General features: G+C 48.2%; 1 protein-coding gene across 31 annotated transcripts in view; it reads left to right on the forward strand.

Moving 5' to 3' along the window:
• TRAK1 (trafficking kinesin protein 1) overlaps window positions 1-19,416 on the forward strand; it is a 167,197-nt gene that overhangs the window by 91,366 nt on the left and 56,415 nt on the right. For 3 of the 31 annotated variants that reach the window (XM_008984084.5, XM_054246941.2, XM_035277965.3), the window contains exon 1: window positions 7,624-7,904. The exons of 24 other annotated variants lie outside the window; for them this stretch is intronic. In XM_008984084.5, coding sequence (XP_008982332.2) covers window positions 7,793-7,904 — 112 coding nt within the window. In that variant the 5' untranslated portion in view covers window positions 7,624-7,792. Of the gene's footprint in view, window positions 1-6,747; window positions 7,148-7,623; window positions 7,905-12,171; window positions 12,959-19,416 lie in introns of those variants that run through there. 4 more of the 31 variants (XM_078354757.1, XM_078354765.1, XM_078354759.1 and 1 more) reach the window with 2 other exon arrangements.

Below are 19,416 nucleotides of genomic sequence, written 5' to 3' on the forward strand. Positions count from 1 at the left end.
GGGTTGATGACTCCGTGTCTTCAAGTACCTTTTACGAGAGATTTGAAATGGCCAGCGGTCGATACGGAATGGCAATGGCCCTGGCAGAATGTGCGCGTGCGTACCCAGTGTTGACAGTTACTCTGCCGTCAGGCGGGGGCTTAGTCCTGCAGACTGGATGCGTCCCACCTCTGAGGCAGAGCCTTGAAAACGAGAAATCGTTGAAAATCATTAGCTGATTTAAAAAGCAGATTCTCAGATTCACAGCAGACTGGGAAAAGTCCTGAGAGATTTTTGGCACATGCCTTGGGGGATTCTATACATCACGTGTGTTCGGGAAACTGCTGATGTCCAGGGATGGGGAGGGGGAGGAAAAGAATCATTGAGGTCCGTTTAGGGATCTTAGATTGTTTCTTGCCTGCACTGGTCACTTTTTAAAGTGTGCTTAGAAAGAATATGACCCCTTTGTAATTTTCAAAAGGGCTTGGGTTCAGTGTATGCCCTTATAGTAAAGAAACAGTCCTCTTTGTAGTTACTTTAGACACGGGCAGAACGGCAGGAAGAGCCCTGGCTCTCTGTATTTGAGGCCTGTTTCGGGCTTTGTGTAGCCATGTGTATGGGACATCCTGGGATTTCTGCGAGCCTAGATTCCCCATCCGGAAGACGGGAATAACAACACTGGTAGAAGCCGCTGTGGAGCGTAAATAAAGTGATAGCTTTCTATAAGCGATGAAGAGCCAGGTCAGTGTTTAATTTTATTTTCTCAGAAATAGTACTACTTACTAAGGCCTTTAACAAAAGAAATCTCTTTGAAAAGGCTAATGGGGGCCTGGTGTGGTGGCTCACACCTGTAATCCCAGGATTTTGGGAGGCTTGAGGTGGGAGGATCACTTGAGGCCAGGAGTTTGAGAGCAGCCTGGGTAACATGGTGAGATCCTGAGCTGCATGTGGCGGCACACACCTGTAGTCCCAGCTTCTCGGAAGCCGATGTGGGATTATTTGTGCCCAGCAGGGCAAGGTAAGCTATGATTATGCCAGTGTGCTCCAGCCTGGGTGACAGAGTGAGATCCTATTTAAAAAAGGGCGGTGGGGGGAATGCTATTTTGAACAAGGTACAGCGTGTTGACCACCTGTTGGTGACATCACTTTCCTCTGTAATGAGACTTGCTTTCCATCCCCGCTCACCTCCCCATTTATGACCCGACAGATTTGAACGCTGGGGCGGGAGGTGGTCTAGTTCATGCCGATTTCACAAATGAAGAAACTCAGGTGGATTGTCGCTGAGGTTATTCTGACGCCTTCTTACTCTCTCGTGAAGACCGATATGTACATGAGGCCAGTCTCATGTGCTCCGTTCCTCCCTTGGTTTCAGTGATCTCCGAAACGTCACCCAAGATGGCGGTGGCTGGTTCGTGAGTGAAGTTTTATTTATTTATTTTTTGGTGCATGAGTGAAGTTTTGTTAGAGGTGATTGAAGTATTAATTGAAAAGCTGTGATTTTGAGCCGAGTTTTCGAATTTTCCTACGCGTTGATGCAAACAGATCCCCGTTTCTCTCTTGTGTTTCATCGTGTAAATGCGCCCGTGAAGACAGAGGCTGACTTCTCGTTTTCCAGACACAGCATCTAACTCCTCTGTGGTTACTACAGGGATTAAGAAAAGAAAAAGAATGAAACGTAAATGGTTTCATAATGTAACTGTTTTAGAATTAAGTTTTTGTGAACATCACTGGGTTAGGTGAGACAGAGAGAAGGTCCTCTCTGACGTAGGAGCTGAGGACTAGAGACTTGGAAGAAAGCCGGAGGGAGCCCAGAACCCAAGTGTTTGGAGCTCTGTGATGCTCTTGTTTGTTTAATTTTATTTATTTATTTCTTTATTTTGAGATGGAGTCTTGCTCTGTCACCCAGGCTGGAGTGCAGCGGCACGATCTTGGCTCACTGCAACCTCCGCCTCCCAGGTTCAAGCGATTCTCCTGTCTCAGCCTCTTGAGTAGTTGGGACTACAGGCACCTGCCGTCACGTCCAACTAATTTTTGTATTTTAAGTAAAGATGGGGTTTCACCATATTGGCCAGACTGGTCTCAACCTCCTGACCTCAGGTGATCCACCCGCCTCGGCCTCCCTAAGTGCTGGGATTGCAGGCATGAGCCACGGCACCCAGCCTTATTTGTTTATTTATATTTATATTTTATATATTTATTTATTTTGAGGCAAGGTCTTGTTTTTGTCACCCAGGCAGGAGTGCAGTGGCGCAGTCACGACTCATTGCAGCCTTGACCTCCTGGGCTCAAGTGATCCTTCTGCCTCATTTTAAAATTTATTTTTGTAGAGACGGAGTCTCACTATGTTGCCCAGGCTGGTCCCGAACTCCTAGGCTCAAGTGATCCTCCTGTCTTAGCCTCCCAAAGTGCTGGGATTACAGGTGTAGGCCTCTGTGCCCAGCCTTATTAATTTATTTACGTCGTATGAGCAAGGTCTTTGGGGACATGAGCCTCAGTAGGGTCAACCCTGCTCTGTGGGAGCAGAGAACTGAAATGTGAGTGTGGAGCACTGAGCATCAGTGGGGCGGGTGAAGTGGAAGAAGGATGCCCGCACCTGAAATGAGAGGGGAGCCGTGCTGAACCAGACCTTGAAAGCTCAGGGGATTTAGGCCTGGGGGGGTGGGGATGTTGAGGTGTAGCAGAGAAAAAGCTTTATCCCTCTACCCTGCTTGATTCGGTAGCTGGGCGCCCTGAGCCACAAACTGATAAAAGACATTGACAAGAGAAAAATCAGTGTAATTATGTAAGTAGGTACTGGCAGTCACAAAGAAATAAGAGTCAAAGTGGCAGTAAGAATTTGGAAGCCTCTGAATCATCCCAAAGGGCAGCAAGGTGTGGAGAAAGGGTGAGACAAAGGACAAGGGGCTGGGGCTCCCATGGAGGGGGTGAGTTGTGGGGAGGCGACCTGGACACGTGGACATGCAAGGCCGGTTTAATGAGGTACGTGCAGATTCAAGTGGGTGCCTCATCCATCGATAAGAGGTTATATGGAAGACGGAGACACCCTTCCACATGTACATTTGCTTTAAGAGGGAAATGTATGCTCTGTTTTTAGAGCTCTTCCGGCATCTGCTGTCCCTCAATTTGTTCTGCTCAAAAGGGGTGGCAGTGTGGTCTGCTTCACAGGTGAGCTAAGGCAGTGGCGTTACATAGGCAGAAGTTAGCAGCTTGTTTTGTCTGCTTGAGGTGTGGTGGGAAGCCAGGCTGGGAGCAGAGGCTGCCGGGGAGATGCAGGGTGTGGAGCTCCCATCTTGAAAATAAGGGGCACGCTTTAGATCAGTGCGATCCAGTGACACTTTTTGTAATGCTGCCAGTGTTCTGTTCTCTGCTGTCAGATATGGTAGCCACTGGTCCCGTGTGGCTGTGAAGCCCTTGAGATGTGGCTAGTGTGACTGGATTTTAAACTTTTTAAAATTTTAATTCATATAAGTGTAAACATAAATAGCCCCAGTGGCTCGTGGCCACTCTTTGGACACCACAAGGTAGAGCTTTGGGAAGATGCCTTCTGCGGAGTGTGTCAAGTAGATGTGAGCCGGACGCAGAGAACCACGTGCCCCTGCCCTGCGACAGGTGGCTGACCTTCCCCTCCGCTGGTCTTCCTGTCCGGTGTTCCTGGAGATGGAGCAGGAACTCACTCTGCTTCCCTGCTGTGGGTCCCCATGTCTAGTCTATGCCTTTGGAACAGCACGCACATCTGCTCCTCAACTTCCTTTCATGCCTCCAGCTCCAGCCTCCACGTCCAGCCTTGCCCCGCTCTCTTCATCCCTCTGTCGGCACGGGGGTTCCCAGGCTTTCTTGCCAGTCTTTGGGGGTTGTGTTTTGCTTAGACTGTTGGAGACACTACACTCTCAGGGAACATGCTCTTTGTATCATCTCTGCCTTTAACGGTGAAGTGTGCATGAGTTTTGAGAACTGTCTCACACCCCTGAGTCAGGAGGAAAGGAAAGATCAGGTATATCCTGAGGAGTGTCTACACCCAGAGAAATGGGGTGACATGAAGAGTCCAGGGTGATCCTGTGTTCAAAGTCTCACGTCTTACACAGCAGCCAGCCTGAAGGGGCTTCCCCTGGCCTAATATGGGCAATTTGAACATCCAAACACATAATAATAGTAAAGGATTATAACTGTGGAATAAAGGAAGAATACATGAGTCTATACTGACATAAATAAATGAATGGCTACATAAATGCGAGGAAGAAAAGGTTATTGCCAACAATAGAAAGCAAACTAGTAAATGTTAGAATGATGGAATTAGAAATTCACCACTTTTCGTCCGTCCACATAACTGATTAAGACAAGACTTACTGGGCTGGGCGCGGTGGCTCACGCCTGTAATCCCAGCACTTTGGGAGGCCAAGGCAGGTGGATCACAAGGTCAAGAGATCGAGACCATCCTGGTCAACATGGTGAAACCCCGTCTCTACTAAAAAATAAAAAAAATTAGCTGGGCATGGTGGTGCACGCCTGTAATCCCAGCTACTCGGGAGGCTGAGGCAGGAGAATTGTCTGAACCCAGGAGGCAGAGGTTGCAGTTAGCCGAGATCGTGCCATTGCACTCCAGCCTGGGGAACAAGAGCGAAACTCTGCCTCGAAAAAAAAAAAAAAAAAGACAAGACTTATTAAAACTAGTGGTCTCAAAGTATATATCACCATGAGACACTTTTGAATAACAAAGGGAAAAATAACAGCTTTATAGTGAGGAAACCACGTAATCAAAGTTAACATTGGGACTTTAAAAATTGGAGCTTTAAAAATTACTGACGGGGGCCGGGCATGGTGGTTTGTGCCTGTAATCCCAACACTTTGGGAAGCCAAGGTGGGTGGATCACTTAAGGTCAGGAATTTGAGACCAGATTCACCAACATGGTGAAACCCCCTCTTTACTAAAAATACAAAATTAGCCGGGCTTGGTGGCAGGCGCCTGTAATCCTAGTTACTTGGCAGGCTGAGGCAGGAGAATAGCTTGAACCCAGGAGGCGGAGGTTGCAGTGAGCCAAGATCGCACCACTGCACTCCAGCCTGGGAGACAGAGTGAGATTCTGTCTCCAAAAACCCCAAAAATCCAAAACAAACAAACAAAATTACTGATGGGACCAGGCATGGTGGCTCATGCCTGTAATCCCAGCACTTTGGGAGGCTGAAACAGGTGGCTCACTTGAACCCAGGAGTTTGAGACCAGCCTGGACAACACAGTGAAACCCTGTCTCTACAAAAAAAAAAAACAATTAGCAAGGTGTGGTGGCATGTGGCTGTGGGGCCAAGTGCTTAGAGGCTGAGGCGGGAAGGTCGCTTGAGCTTAAAGGTTGAGGCTGCAGTGAGCCATCACCACACCAGCGCACTCCAGCCTGGGCAGCAGAATGAGACCCTATCTCAAAAAATAAAAATAAAGTTAACATTGGCAGTAGTGGGATTGCTCCACAGCAGACCCTCCTGAGAAGATGTGCTGAAGAGAAAGTAGCACCACCTCTGTGTTTTCTGTTCATAAACAGAATCTAATCATGAGAAAACACCAGGAATACCCAGAGCGAGGGACCTTCTACAAAATAATTGGCCTGTATTGTTCAAAAAATCAGTGTCTTGAAATACAAAGACCCAGAGATTGTTCCAGATTGAAGAAGACTTAAGAGACCTGTCCATTGAATGAAACACGTGATCTTGGATTTCTTTTGCCGTAAAGGCTGTTATGAGGGGAATCTCAGGAAGGTCTGCGGGTTAAAAATAGTGCTTCAGTGTCAGAGACAGAAAGTAAATGCAGTAAGTGTGACCATTTGGGGACTCTTTTTGAACTGTCCAGGAGTTTTCTGTCCTGTTCTCGTAGCTTTTCTGTAAATCTGAACTGTGTACCCCCCCAAACAAAATATTCATTGTTCATTTCTGATAGAGGCATGCCAGTGTTCACTGTAGTGTTCTTTGAACGATTCTATATATTTTAAATATTTTTGTGATTAAAAGTTGGGGGGAAGTAATAAAGTCATGTTCTAAATATTATGTAATACATAGAGACTTGGGCATCATTTAGAATATGTAAGTCTCTGTATTTCATAATAGGGATCATCTAGATGCAAATTAAAAGATGAGTAGAAATGACTTTATTATGAGTAAGTCACTCGGTAGCATTTTGAATCCGTGAAATTCGCTTTTGTTTTCCTTTCTATACACTGTTGCCAGCACAATATCCCATGTGTCTTATGTCAGTCTGATACTTGCTAAACGAATCATGCACGAGGTGGAGGTTCTTCCTCTCCCCCTCCTTCCCCGGGGTTCAGAATAACCATTGTGTCATTCACAGCACTTTGAAGATGTGCCCACTGTCATCTGAACTGAATTCGCCTAATCTGATAAAGCCTATGAGATTAAAGAAACTTTTTTTGAGTGTGTTTATATTTAAAGCTTATGCAGTATTTCAAATGGAATTTTGAACTCCCTGCCTACATTTTTTTTGGGGGGGTGGTGGGTGAGAAGAACACACCTTTAACATGGTGAAGTGCAGCTCTCATTTTCAAGTGCAAAAAAGTTAACTAGAGGATGCATATGTCCTCTGGTTTTCTATTTAGAGTCACTTGTATATGATCTCATAGTGGTCTTTATGGAGGTAGTAATTCAATTTAGCAGACATTTTCAGCCAGCTAAGCAGAATTCTCAGCCCTGAGGATTCAAAGATGATGAGATACAGTTCACAAACTCGTGCGGTCTGTGAAGATCTCTCTCGGCTAGCTTGTCAGAGAGCTTAGAATAGGTGTCCTGGTGTCACTGTTAGGAGCAGGAGACTGGCACGGTGTGGGTGAGGTGGTGCTGAAGCACAGAGACGACAGAGCTGTGATTCTCTGACGTGATGAAAGAACCTGCCATTCTCACAGTTGCAGGCAAAATCAGACAGCACAGAGGAACTGACACAAGGTTTGCGATTAAACTGTGGCTGCTTCTGCAGGCAACATCACAAGCTATTAGGCTTTAGGTTTTTTTTTTTTTATCTTGGTCTAGCAATTACAGAGATCTTTATAAATTTGGCTGTGGAGACACAGATTTAGGGTAAGAGCAGGATGTTATGAAATGCATCTAAGGTGACAGAAGATAACGAGAAAATGCAGGTTATCGTCAAAGGGGGACGGGGATGAATCACGCTTACGAGGTAATGGCGACTGCATTTTTTCCCTTTTGCCGGAATGGTCCCTTCCTTCCCCTGCTAAGCACTGTCAGTCTGGCTGTTGTCACAGTCAGGATTGTCCCCTTATCTTATGCACGCCCACAGGAAGTCTTTCATCTGAGGGCACTGGGCAGTGCTTCAGAAGGACACCTCCTCCGCCAGCGCCCCACCTTCAGACAGGTGTACCTGCTCTAGGCTTGGCTGGTGTTGCCCCATGGGGTTGCTGTGAGCCTTTCGGAAGCTACCATTCCTCACTGCTCCTGGGGGAGAAGAGGTGGGGAGAGTCGAGGTGGAGAGCTAGCCGAGGCCCTGCACCTGCCTGCAGGGCTTCCCTCAAATCCCCTGTGCCTGGCTGGGCATTCCCACTCCGCCTAGTGCTTCTCCCCGCCCGCCCCTCCTCCGGGCTCCTGGGAGCCACCCCCTTCCGGGTCCTTCCCTGCTGATGCTGGGCCAGGAGCTTTGTGTACACCCCTGCCCTTCAGCTCAGACAGGGCATGTCTGCGGCCCCTGCCGGGGCACAACGTGTCCCCTGGGGGCCCGGGCCAGCATGGCTCCTCTGGGTAGGGGGTTGGGGGCACCCCCAAGGATGGTCCCTTAGGGTGATGCTGTGGCTGTGGGGTGACTTCAGCAATGTCCCTGAGAGACAAGAGCAGGGAAGAAGAATGTTTTGAATATGACTGCCAGGAGGAACCGAGGAAGCCCACCCACAGGCAGCATGACTCCCAGGACCTCGTGGAGGAGGGTAAATTCTGCACTTGGCTCAGATCTGATCCTTTCCTTCTTAGGGTCTAAACAGGCTTGAGTGTTCTGCTGATTTCATAGCACTCTTATTTTTCTTTTAATTGAGGTATATCTTAGAGATCTTCCGCAAATGGTGTAAAGCCATCCTTGTAAGACCCGCACCCCCCAACCCAGAGACAGCATTTCCAGCTCCCCAGGAAGTCCCTAGTCCCTTTCTAGTTTACACCTACCTTCCCAGAATCAATTGTCATGACTTCTGTCACCTTAGATTTGTTTTGCCACTTCCCGATCTTTGTAATGGACTCGAACAGGGTGTCTTCCTCTGTGTCTGGCTTCTGTTGCTTAACTGCGTCTTTGAAATTCCTCCTTGTTGTAGCAAATATCACTAATTGTTCTTTTTTTCTTTGTGGCATTCCGGCATTCTGTTTTAAGAGAGTCGGTTGTGATCTTGTGACTAGGTTTTGATAAGTTAATGGATAAGAGACCGAGTCTTATTAAATGAAGCATGTTTTTGTTCTGGCAGTGTTTACTTTTTTAAAAAAAGTATTAACCACTGATCTGAAATAAAGATTTTTTAAAACTTAGAACTATTTCAGAACGAACAGCCCAAGGCTGATATTGAAATCTGGGAGCCCACTGCCAGTTCTCTTAAAGAGATGCTGCTTTGCAGGGAAAAGGGAGGGTGTGTGAGCTTTCTAGCTGGGCTTCCGGAACTGTCACCCGCAGCCTGGACAAAGGGGCTTTAGGGGCTGACCAGGATGTTTACACAGTGATTCGGATGTTCTTTAGGGCCCTTGAGTAAAAACAATCAGAACATGACGCTCCAAAGTGCTGCTTTACGGTGCTCTGTTTTCCTGTCTCAGGATAACGTCTCTTTTTCTTTTTTCTTTCTTTTTTCTTTCCTTTCCTTTCTTTTTTCTGACGGCTTCTCCCTCTGTTGCCCAGTGCAGTCCTGGCTCACTGCAGCCTGGCCTCCCAGGCCCCACCTCAGCCTCCCGAGTACTGAGTGGCTGGGCCCACAGGCACACGACAACAGGCCCAGCTACTTTGTAAGTTTTTTTTTGTAGAGACAGGATTTCGTTATGTTGCCCAGGCTGGAACTTTTGTTTTCAACATTATTTATAATCGGCCATGTACCAAAAGTCTTTTTCTTTTGAAGTCACTGTTCTAAAAATACTGTTAACACTTCCCCACCAGGACAGCTGCAAATATTTTGTTGCAGGAAGGGAGGAAACTGGGAGAAGCCAGGAGAGAGTGAGGGACCCCATCCATGCTGAGGCCTGCGTTCTGGCAGGTGCCCTCTGGCCTTGCCTTGAAGGAGATGGGGGAGGGGAGAGGAGTGACAGGTTGAGGATTTGTTAGGTCCCTGGATGGGATCTGGAGAAAGGCGTCCATCTGCCCTTGTAGAACTAGGGCTTCTCCAGATTTAGCTGGATTAGCTTCCTGCCCCTTAAATCTCTGCTGCTTCTGCCAGTGCCCTCATCACTTGGGAGCTTGCTAGAAACGCAGAAGCTCAGGCCCCAGCCCAGACCCACTGAGTCGGAGTCTGCGTGGTAACAAGATGTCCAGATGATGGGCATGTACATTAAAGTATGAGATGAGCTGCTGCCTTAAAACCCACTCAGAGTTCTGGCCGGGCACGGTGGCTCACACCTGCAATCCCAGCGCTTTGGGAGGCCCAGGCGGGCAGATCACTTGAGGTCGGGAGTTTGAGACCGGCCTGACAAATATGGAGAAACCCGGTCTCTACTAAACATACAGAATTAAGCAGATGAGGTGGCGAGTGTCAATTGAGTCACCCGGCTGGGTGACAAAAACAAGACCTCGCCTCAAAATAAATAAAGTATAAATATAAATAAATAAGGCTGGGTGCCGTGGCTCATGCCAGTAATCCCAGCACTTAGGGAGGCTAAGGCGGGTGGATCACCTGAGGTCAGGAGGTTGAGACCAGCCTGGCCAATATGGTGAAACCCAATCTCTACTAAAAATACAAAAAATTAGCTGGGCATGGTGGCGCGTGCCTGTAATCCCAGCTACTCAGGAGGCTGAGGCAGGAGAATTGCCTGAACCCAGGAGGCGGAGGTTGCGGTGAGCCGAGATCGCGCCATTGCACTCCAGCCTGGGTAACAAGAGCGAAACTCCGTCTCAAAAAAATAAAAATTTTTGATAAGAATTAAAAAAGAAACAAACAGTCATTTATCTGTGTGATTCTAAATTAAAGGCTATAAAATATTCTGGAGAAGTATCATATATCTTAGTCAAGAGGAAAAAACTTTGTGTTGTACACATTTCATATGTATAATATGTATGTGATAAATATAATATATGTAAATACATATTATAAATATGTATCATATATAAATACATGAAGAGAGAGTGTGTCTCTGTGTGTCTCTCTTCGTATATTTTGTCAACGAAGTGAAGTCACAGCCACTAGAACTGAGAGAAATCACAGTTTATTCTGAGCCAGGTTTGAGGACCGAGCCTGGGATCACAGGCTCAGCACTGACGGGGAATGTGTCCTGACGTCGATGACTTGAGGCACAGGAGAGGTGCATGTTCTAACAGGGGGATACGTGTGACAGATGGGAGAAGAGGGAGAGTGAAGCCACAGCTCCTTTCCTGGAATTCTGTTTGCTGTGCAGAGGTGCTGTGCGTAAGATAAGGCAAATATGCAGCTGAGCAGTAGGGAGAAGGTTTAGGTGTCTCAGGGGTCTCTGGAGGGTGGCTGATTTTGTCAGTCCTGCCTTTTGTTCTACATCTGATAAACAGGTTTCTGACCAGTTCCTGTCAGCAAAACATTTGACAAACTCTAGTTATCAGGCATGCGGTCAGCTTTAGTGAATAGGCTTAGGTCTGTGAACCCCGCGCTCATCCACAGCCATCATGGGCCACTGTTAAAACTTTTGTTAGAAATCTTCTTTCCCTGAAAATTTCTATAGATACATGTGTGAAAGTTTTTTTAAAAGCCGAGAGCCCGGAGGTGGCGTTAGAGAACGTCCCCGTGCACTTCCTAAGTACTTGGCACGATTTTCAGTAAGGTGGATTCATACATTGAACGTTTAAAACATTCATTTGAGGTCACGTACTGTTGTTATTTCCATTTTATAGGTTTATGGGAGGAAATGTGAATGACTTGTCTAAAGTCACAGGGTGAGTTAAGTGGTCCTCGCCTGTTGAGAATGGCTGTAGAACTCTCTGCTCTTATGCTGTTGGCTGTGATGCCAGCGGTTCTCAGAGCATCAGCGTCGGTATCACCTGGAACTCGGTAGAAATGCACCTTCTTGGATCTCAGTCCAGACCTACTGAAGCAGAAACAGGCGTATCCCAGCCAGCTGAGTTTTAACACGCCCTCTGGGTGACTCCAACGCACGTTGTCCTTGGCTGATCCACACCTCATAGATGATGGTGTGTCTGCCTCATAATCGGATTCCGGGGAAGAGATTTGTCACCTTACGATAATTACTGTGTATTCTCTTCTGCTCTTGTTTTCTTCTCTCCAGTGTTCCCTCATACTCCAGGAAATCATTTTTAGCAGTCCTGTAGGAGAGGTGTTAACAGTATTTTTAGGACAGTAACCTCAAAAGAAAAACGCCATTGCCAACATGCTTAGTTTACTTTGTAAAATGAAACAGACTCACTTCTAAGGTTTGCTCCTGACATGAAAGCAGCCAGGCCGCGGTGCAGATCAGAAAGACAGAAACTGAGAATGTTTGGCGTCACGGCCGGTTTTGCTGGAAACATGTCGTGTGTCTCAGAGCAAGCTGGGCAGGACCCCATTTTTCTCTGTCACGGTCACACAGAAAGCCAATCCCACCTGTGAAGTAGAAATACTCTGTGAGTAGTGAAAATATGCGTGGATTTGGATCTGACTGTGTTACCTGGATTTCGAGGTCTTTCTACATTGTCAGCTTGTCTAAAAGAGGTGCTTTTGGTTGAAATCTGTAAGACACAGTTGGTATTTGAGTTGCTCTGATAGTTATGGATACAGAATATTACTGTTCTCCCCAGGTCACCTTGTAGAATACTAGGCACTTTCTTATGTCACTCATTTAATCTTTATAACAGGCTTTCAGGTAAATACTCTCTCTCATTCTGTAAGCACCGAGGCTCAGGCACTTTGCGGTTGTGTAGAGTCCCCCAGCTGTAAGCACGGAGCAGGGCCTTTGCCTTGCCTTGTGAGACTCTGTGTTTCGCCACGCCCAGGCACTAAGCTGGCAGAGTTCTAGGCCCTTCCCTTGAATTATCTCACCGATCCCCTTATCCTAGGAGGTGGGTGCTCCTGGAAGACCAGGCGGCAGGAGACGACTTGGCTCTCACTGTCTTTCCAGGGAGAGGAAATATCCAGGCCCTGTGTCTTCTGGCGACTGAAAACTTGCACAATGAGAAAGCAAAACGGATGTCGGGTGCTTAGTGGTATATTCAGAGTCGGGCTCCGTCTGCTTTTTGAGATCCAGAGGGCTGAACTGTGTGAATGAAATAGTGGGTCCTGCCCCGTCTCAGTGCCTGGGCATCTGTATGAGGAAAACAGTGGTAAAAAGGGAGGTTTCACGGTCACTTTCTTGTGGCCTGTTACCTGGCACATTCCCGGTGTTGTTGTTTTTAATGAAATGCATCATGAAGCCTGACATCCTAATTTCTTCTCATTGGGGCACTTCCAAAGCGATTGCCCATTTGCAAGGTGAATCACTAAATTTCTGGCAGATGTTACTCAGCATTGCTCAGGAGAAGGTGTGATTTGGAAAGAGATGTGCGATGGTCTGGAGTTGGCTGGGCGTTCTCATTACCAAGCTCAGGTTCCCCGACAGCACGGGCTGCAGGAGAGAGGATGCATCCCGCTCTCCCTAGGGGTGGCTGCTAAGAGTGTGTGAGTCGGCAGTCAGTCTTCCGCGCAAAGGGCAGCTTTCAGCTGTCGAACACTAGGCAGACATCATCATCTGGAAAGACATGGGTGGAAAAAACGCCAGTCAGTCGTGGGAACCCAGAGCCTCCTGCGTCTCTGTCCAGTGGCTGCACCTGCTGGCCGTTCAGATTCTCCAGCTGGTGGGTTCCCAGGTGAGTCTGGGGAGGCAGCACAGAGAGGGCATGTGTCTCCAGCCTGGGAGAGCACTCCTGGGCTACAGAGAGAGGACTGGGCTGTGGGGGTGACTGGGTCCAGATGTGCTGTGTCCCCGAGGTGCTTGTGATGCCTCAGGCTTTTCTGGGCTGTGGAGTTGGGAATGTCCCAGAGAAGGGGCCGGAGTCCTGGGCCTTAACATCGTGTCACGGCAGCGTCGAGGGTGCTGCGCACGGCTTTCCCGGTGGGTCAGAGTTGGAGGAGGAGCTGACCTGGCATGTCAACCCACTGCAGCACTCTTACACGCAGGTCTCTTGGTTCACGGTTTCCGTTGTCCTGGTCTCTGCTCGGGGTGTGATTCTCAATATCCATGCCTGCCCCACACAGGCCTCCCGTGGGGTCAGGCACTCTGGGTGGCTCTCCTAATAGAGGGTTCCAGCATCACCCCAAGGCTGGCCATGGACAAAGAGCCTGCTCACGATCTCTGTGTTTTGGGGTCCTTTTACTGCTCTGCCCACTTCTGGGCTGTCCGGTGTCCCTCTGCCACCCCCAGCTTCCTTCTGCCCTCCAAGCTGCCTAGCAGTGTCGCCCACCTGGCACTTTCTGCTTGCCCCTCTGTTACGGCAGTTTGTGCAGGCGCCTTACCTTCTCAGCTGGTTCAGGAATTCCTTGAGGGTAGGATTCATTCATTTACTCAACAGATATTGAGAGCTCCAACGTGGGGATCAGACAGAGCAGGCCCTTCCATAATCGCTCTGTAACCTTGGGCAGTTCCTTTATGTCTAAAATGGGACAAGAGTAACACTTTCCTCATAGGATGGATGTAGATGCTAATGGTGGTGACATGCAGGCAGCTCTTAACAGAGTGCCAGGCTCATGGTTCCGGGGCCAGGGCGAGCCATCTGGTTACCGCCTCACTAAATGTCTCGGTGACAAATGGCCACTGTAGATCAACACTGGGATTTCCAGTCTGGGGCGGGGTGGATGGTTACAGCATCTAGCAAACCTGGTCCAAGTCCAGGGTTGTGTCTCTCTTGACCTTGGACTAGCCACTGGCCTTTCAGTCTGGTTTGTTAAATGAAGATCCTATTTATGTAATGGGGTTCTTCTGAGTTTTAAGTGAAATAATTCTTGTAAAATGCCTGGGGTAGCAGCTGGCACATTGTAGACACTCAGTCATGGTATACTCGTTTCATTGATTCTTCTCTGCTGCTTACGTAGGTTGTGTTGGTGCCCTGCGCTTAGCCAACAAGGCATAGGAACGTGAGCCGGTAGAATAGTCACACTACAGCTCAGTGAATAGTGACACTGATAAGCAGTAAAAGGAAGCCAGAGCTGTGCTGTGTTGGTCTCCGTCCCTGGCAGGTGACAGCATGCTCCTGCCTCCCTATGGAGAGGCCAGGCTCCACGCAGACGGGGGTAATGCCCGTACAGACCACTGTGCGGAGTGGGCCTGGCTCTGGGCTGGCCTCTGCCCCACTGCTGTCCCCGGGACCTGCTCCTGTGCCTTGTTCGGAATGCCACACAGGCCCGAGGCAGCCTGGGAAGCCAGCGCCTCTCTGGGAGGAGCGGTAGCGGTCTGCCCGTTTGCTTCTGGCCTAGGACAGCCACTGAGTTGATACATCTGACTTAGTACCTTCCCATCTCCCTGTCTCTTTGCGTCGCTTCTTTTTTGCAGGGAGCCTTGTGGCCAGGACAGACTCCCAGGACTCATGCTGATGTTGGTCCCGTGACACGCAGGCTTTTCACGTTCTCATCCCTTTCTGGGGTGTCGGGTAGAAACAAACTGTTCTTTGCAAGTAGAACAGAGCTTTGCTCTGCTTTTTTTTTTTTTTTTTTTTTTTTTGAGTCCCAGCTGTGTGGCCTCAAATGAGAAAGCGCTTGGCTGCCTTCACGTGACCTGGACAGCCCAGGTGGGAAGGGATGTTTGTAAGCATTTGGGGGTTGTCCTGCCTATCCTGCTGTAGCCATTTTTGACATGAGGACATCGAGATAAGAACAAAAAGAATTTGTTCCTTCTTTTTGCTGTAATTGCTGAGTAATGAGCATCGTTTTTTATTACTGAGTACTGTGGGCCCTCACCCTGTGCCAGTGGCCACTTCAAAGTCTTCATCAGAATAGCTATTTTGTTTTGTTTCTAAAGCCACGTAATGTGTGTCTTAGGGGTGAGTAGTCAGTTCACTAGGACTATTTGATCAAGTCTAAATTACTTTGAAGATAAGTGTTGAAGGTCAACCGGCAAGTGAGGGACTTGGCCAAGGCTTCAAGGAGGTGGCTGTACCTTGGGAGGGAAGATAGAAGAGGTGTGTGCCTGGGAAGAGGGTTCAAAGTCAAACTCTTATCAGTTATGGCTGTATCATGAGATTATTTCTGTGATCGGACTAAACTTTATTTAATAACAATTCTCTAATTTTAAAATAGTCTAGTAAGTGGGGCGGATGAGTACCTTTATGTGCTGTTTATCGTGCTGGTTTGTTAGTGGGGTTGAGACCACGCAGTGGTATTTTTGCATTGCCGTGTAGCGGGGGAGTGGCTGGAATATGGCGTGGTTCGAGGATGCTTGCTTGCGTGTTATTTATTTGGTAACTTAAATATCACCCATTTTAACCAGACAACTCAAACGTCTTCCCTAACTTCATTGAGTTGTGAGGCCAGCAGCATAATTCGGTTTTAGACCTGGCGTTCCCCAGCGAAGGTCCTTTGTGCCTGCGCGCAGTCAGCTGCCGTTTCCCGCTCAGGGTTCTAGGCAACCACTTGTCTGCTTTCTCTTTCTTTTTTTGAGACGGGGTCTCACTCTGTCACCTGGGCTGGAGTGCAGGGGCGCAGTTTCAGCTCACTGCAACCTCCACCTCCTGGGCTCAGGATATCTTCCCATCTCAGCCTGCTGAGTAGCTAGGACTACAGGTATGCCATGATTTCTGCCTAATGTTTTTAATTTTTGTAGAGATGGGGTTTTGCTATGTTGTCCAGGCCGGTCTCGAATTCCTGGGCTCGAGGGATCTTTCTTTTGCTTATTGCTGTTATGTTTTGAGATGGAGTCTCACTGTGTCACCCAGGCTGGAGTACAGTTGAGTGGTCTCAGCTCACTGCAACCTCTGCTTCCCGGGTTCAAGCAATTTTCCTGCCTCAGCCTCCCGCGTAGCTGCGATAACAGGTAATTTTTGTAGTTTTAGTAGAGACAGGGTTTCACCATCTTGGCCAGGCTGGTCTCAAACTCCTGACCTCAGGTGATCTACCTGCCTCGGCTTCCCAAAGTGCTGGGATTACAGGCGTGAGCCATGGTGCCCGGTGAAGTGGTCTACTTTCTATCTCTGTAATTTGCTCTCCTTATACATTATATGAATGCATTCATACAATATGTGGTGTTCTTGTGTCTTTTTAAACTGAGCATAAGAATTTTGCATGCTGTAGCATCCGTGCACTTCATTTCTTCTTATGGCTCAATCGCTTCCCGTTTATGGACATGCCCTACTGTGCGTATTCATTCTCCAGTTGATGGACTTTTTGGCTATAATGAATAACGCTGCTAGGAATGCTGATATGTGTGCTTATCTCTGCATGTGCATATATGGTTTCATTCATCTTGAGCAGATACTTAGGAGACCTTAAAAAGTGTTTGTGACCTTAGACAATTCACGTGACTTCTCAGAGCCTCAGTTTCCCTGTCATATAAAATGTGGAGGTGAAAGTATAAGTTACCCAGCACTGGGTCTGGCAGAGACAAGTGAGCATTGCTGCTGAAAGCTGAGTCACAACAGCCATTGAAAGATGTTTCTGGCCGGGCGCGGTGGCTCACGCCTGTAATCCCAGCACTTTGGGAGGCCGAGGCAGGTGGATCACGAGGTCAAGAGATCGAGACCGTCCTGGTCAACATGGTGAAACCCCGTCTCTACTAAAAATACAAAAAAATTAGCTGGGCACGGTGGCATGTGCCTGTAATCCCAGCTACTCAGAAGGCTGAGGCAGAATTGCCTGAACTCAGGAGGCGGAGGTTGCAGTGAGCTGAGATCGCGCCATTGCACTCCAGCCTGGGTAACAAGAGCGAAACTCCGTCTCAAAAAAAAAAAAAGAAAGATGTTCCCTTCACCAGATGTGCTTTGCGAAATCAGCCTGCCCTAGGTGTCTGGGCAGACTGTAAAAACTACAGATCTTACGAAAGGGGGCAGAAGAGTGGACCCTTGGACAGGGAGCTATAGGGAGGCACCTTCCTTTTGGCCTATGGGAAGAGCAGGAAATTCCCAAACGGAGAAGTGAGAGAAAGACAGTCTGTACAAGAAGGAAACAGCAGGCATACAAGTGCCAGTCCAGACATCAGCAGATGTGGAGGAGCCATGGTGAAGAATGAGCTTGGATGGCAGGGGAGGCTGGGCCAGGTAGGGCTGGCTCCTGTAGGTCCGGTGTGCTGAGGCTGCTGCTTGTAGGAGGTGGCAGAGCTGGGGAACATCATTCAGCAGAGCAGGGACTAATTAAGTTCAAAAGCTGCATGCTTTCAACAGACCTCTGAAGGACATCTGTTTTGTAATGCCTGGTAACTTGGATGAAGGGTGACTCATCTGGAATTTTATGGAAAGCTTTTTAGCTCCCAGGTTCTGGGACCCCAGGTTGGCTCCCAGGTTCTGAACCTGCATCCTCTGCCCGTGTGAACACTGCAGGCAGGAAGTGGCTACTGAGTTTACTTCCTGAAGCATTAGGGGCAGGTGTAGTGTGCTGCTTTTTCACCCCGATGACTGCTGCCGCTCGTCAAGAGAGGCAATCGGCTGGCCTGTGAGCCGTTCTCTCGTCTGTTTCAACCGCGTATATCAGAACTGCTGGGGGTTCTGGTATACTTGGAATGTTTATTCAATCCGTTTGCAGTTTTTGTGATGAAAATTATAGAAAATTGACCTTTAAAAACACTGATGCTAAGGTACAGAAGACAGGAAGAAAAATTATTGAGGGGAGGATGGAGCTCAGTTTCTTTAAAAAAAAAAAAAAGCTTTGGAAAACACTGTTTTAATTAAAGAAATGACCCATAAGTAAGGCAGAACGCAAACAGCCCACAATGCAGACACACCAGGCAGTCTCGAATATCTTTTCTACTCGAGGCTACTTGTTCTTTGAGTTATAAGGAAACAGCGTCTTCTTGAGGGTTTGGGAGGTTTTTCTCCTTACATTCACACACACACGCATACACACATATGTACGTGTGTGTAAAATAGTTACTCATTTATTCACTCCAGAGATACGTAGAGTGACATCAATGGGAAGAATGTGACTAGAATTAGGTGAAGAAACGATGAGAGCTATTCCTTCTAGCAAAGTTATGAGAATGTTTTCCTCCAAAATCAATGAATGGGAAGGGAGGGTTTTCTAACTGTATTTTCTTAAAGAAGACTGATAGGACCAAAATGTCAAAAAAGCTTTTGTCACGCCTGTTAATTGGACATACAGCATGGAGACGCAGGGTCCTTTGGGGAGGGCAGGTTGCTGTGATGAGCTGTAGGCATCTGCCCACCCACCACCCCTCAGGTTAGGCCTCTGGGCTCTGCCTTCTGCCTGGGTCTCAGATCTTACCTGCTCCAACCCCCAGCTCCGCTCCTTCCCACTTCTCCCAGCTCGTTCGGAAGCCCCGGACAGTGTCAAGATAGAAACCCCAATGCTACACCGCCTTTGTCTTCTTCCCATGGGGTTTCCCTTGGGATCTTCAATTCCAGTCACTCCTGAGCTTCCCACTGGCCAGATCTTCTTGTCATCAGGCAGGGACATGTTCTGTTCTGCTCTGGGCCTGCCCACCGTAGATGTTTCGGGTTTTTGGCCGCTATGTCCTGGATGCTGGAAGATGGTTGCCAACATTTATTGTTACAATCATTTTGAGCATGGTTTAATTCCACATAAAAGTTGCTTTACTGGTTTTCAGACCAGGGCGGTCCATGGAGCCCACCCCACCTCCATCCCCCTGTCCGCATCGGCTGTGACAGCCAATCCTATATCTCCTTACTTTACCTGCCATGCCAAGGACTTGATTCTCCTCTTATCTCAAAGTGGATTCTCCCAAACCAAAAATCTCCCTCCTCCGGCTCTAGGAGGGTGTTTCTGTCAGGCGGGCGTCTTGCCCCTGTGTATTGTGGGCAGCCCTCTGTCTGGCACGTGACTGCAGAGGGTCATCAGCTACTGTCCCGGTGCCAGCAGTTTCTCGGGGCATCCTCATCCTGCCTGATTTTCCATCTCCTGCCCGTTTTCAGAGGAGACACTGCTCCAGCCCTTATTGTCCCAGGGAGAAGCCCCAATCCACTGCTTTTTTATTTACTTCCAGCCTTGATTCTGGTCAGGGTGCCCTGCACCTCTCCTCCATGGCTGCACACTGGAGCCAAAATGTCTTCTGAAATAGCAATCTCATTGCATGCCCCCCTACTTCAAAAACTCTCTGGTGGCTTTCAGTTTAAGTCCACAGTCCTTAAAGGGACCTGTCAGGCTTCGA

Source organism: Callithrix jacchus, chromosome 17, assembly GCF_049354715.1.
Source record: "Callithrix jacchus isolate 240 chromosome 17, calJac240_pri, whole genome shotgun sequence".
Taxonomy (NCBI): Eukaryota; Metazoa; Chordata; class Mammalia; order Primates; family Cebidae; genus Callithrix; species Callithrix jacchus.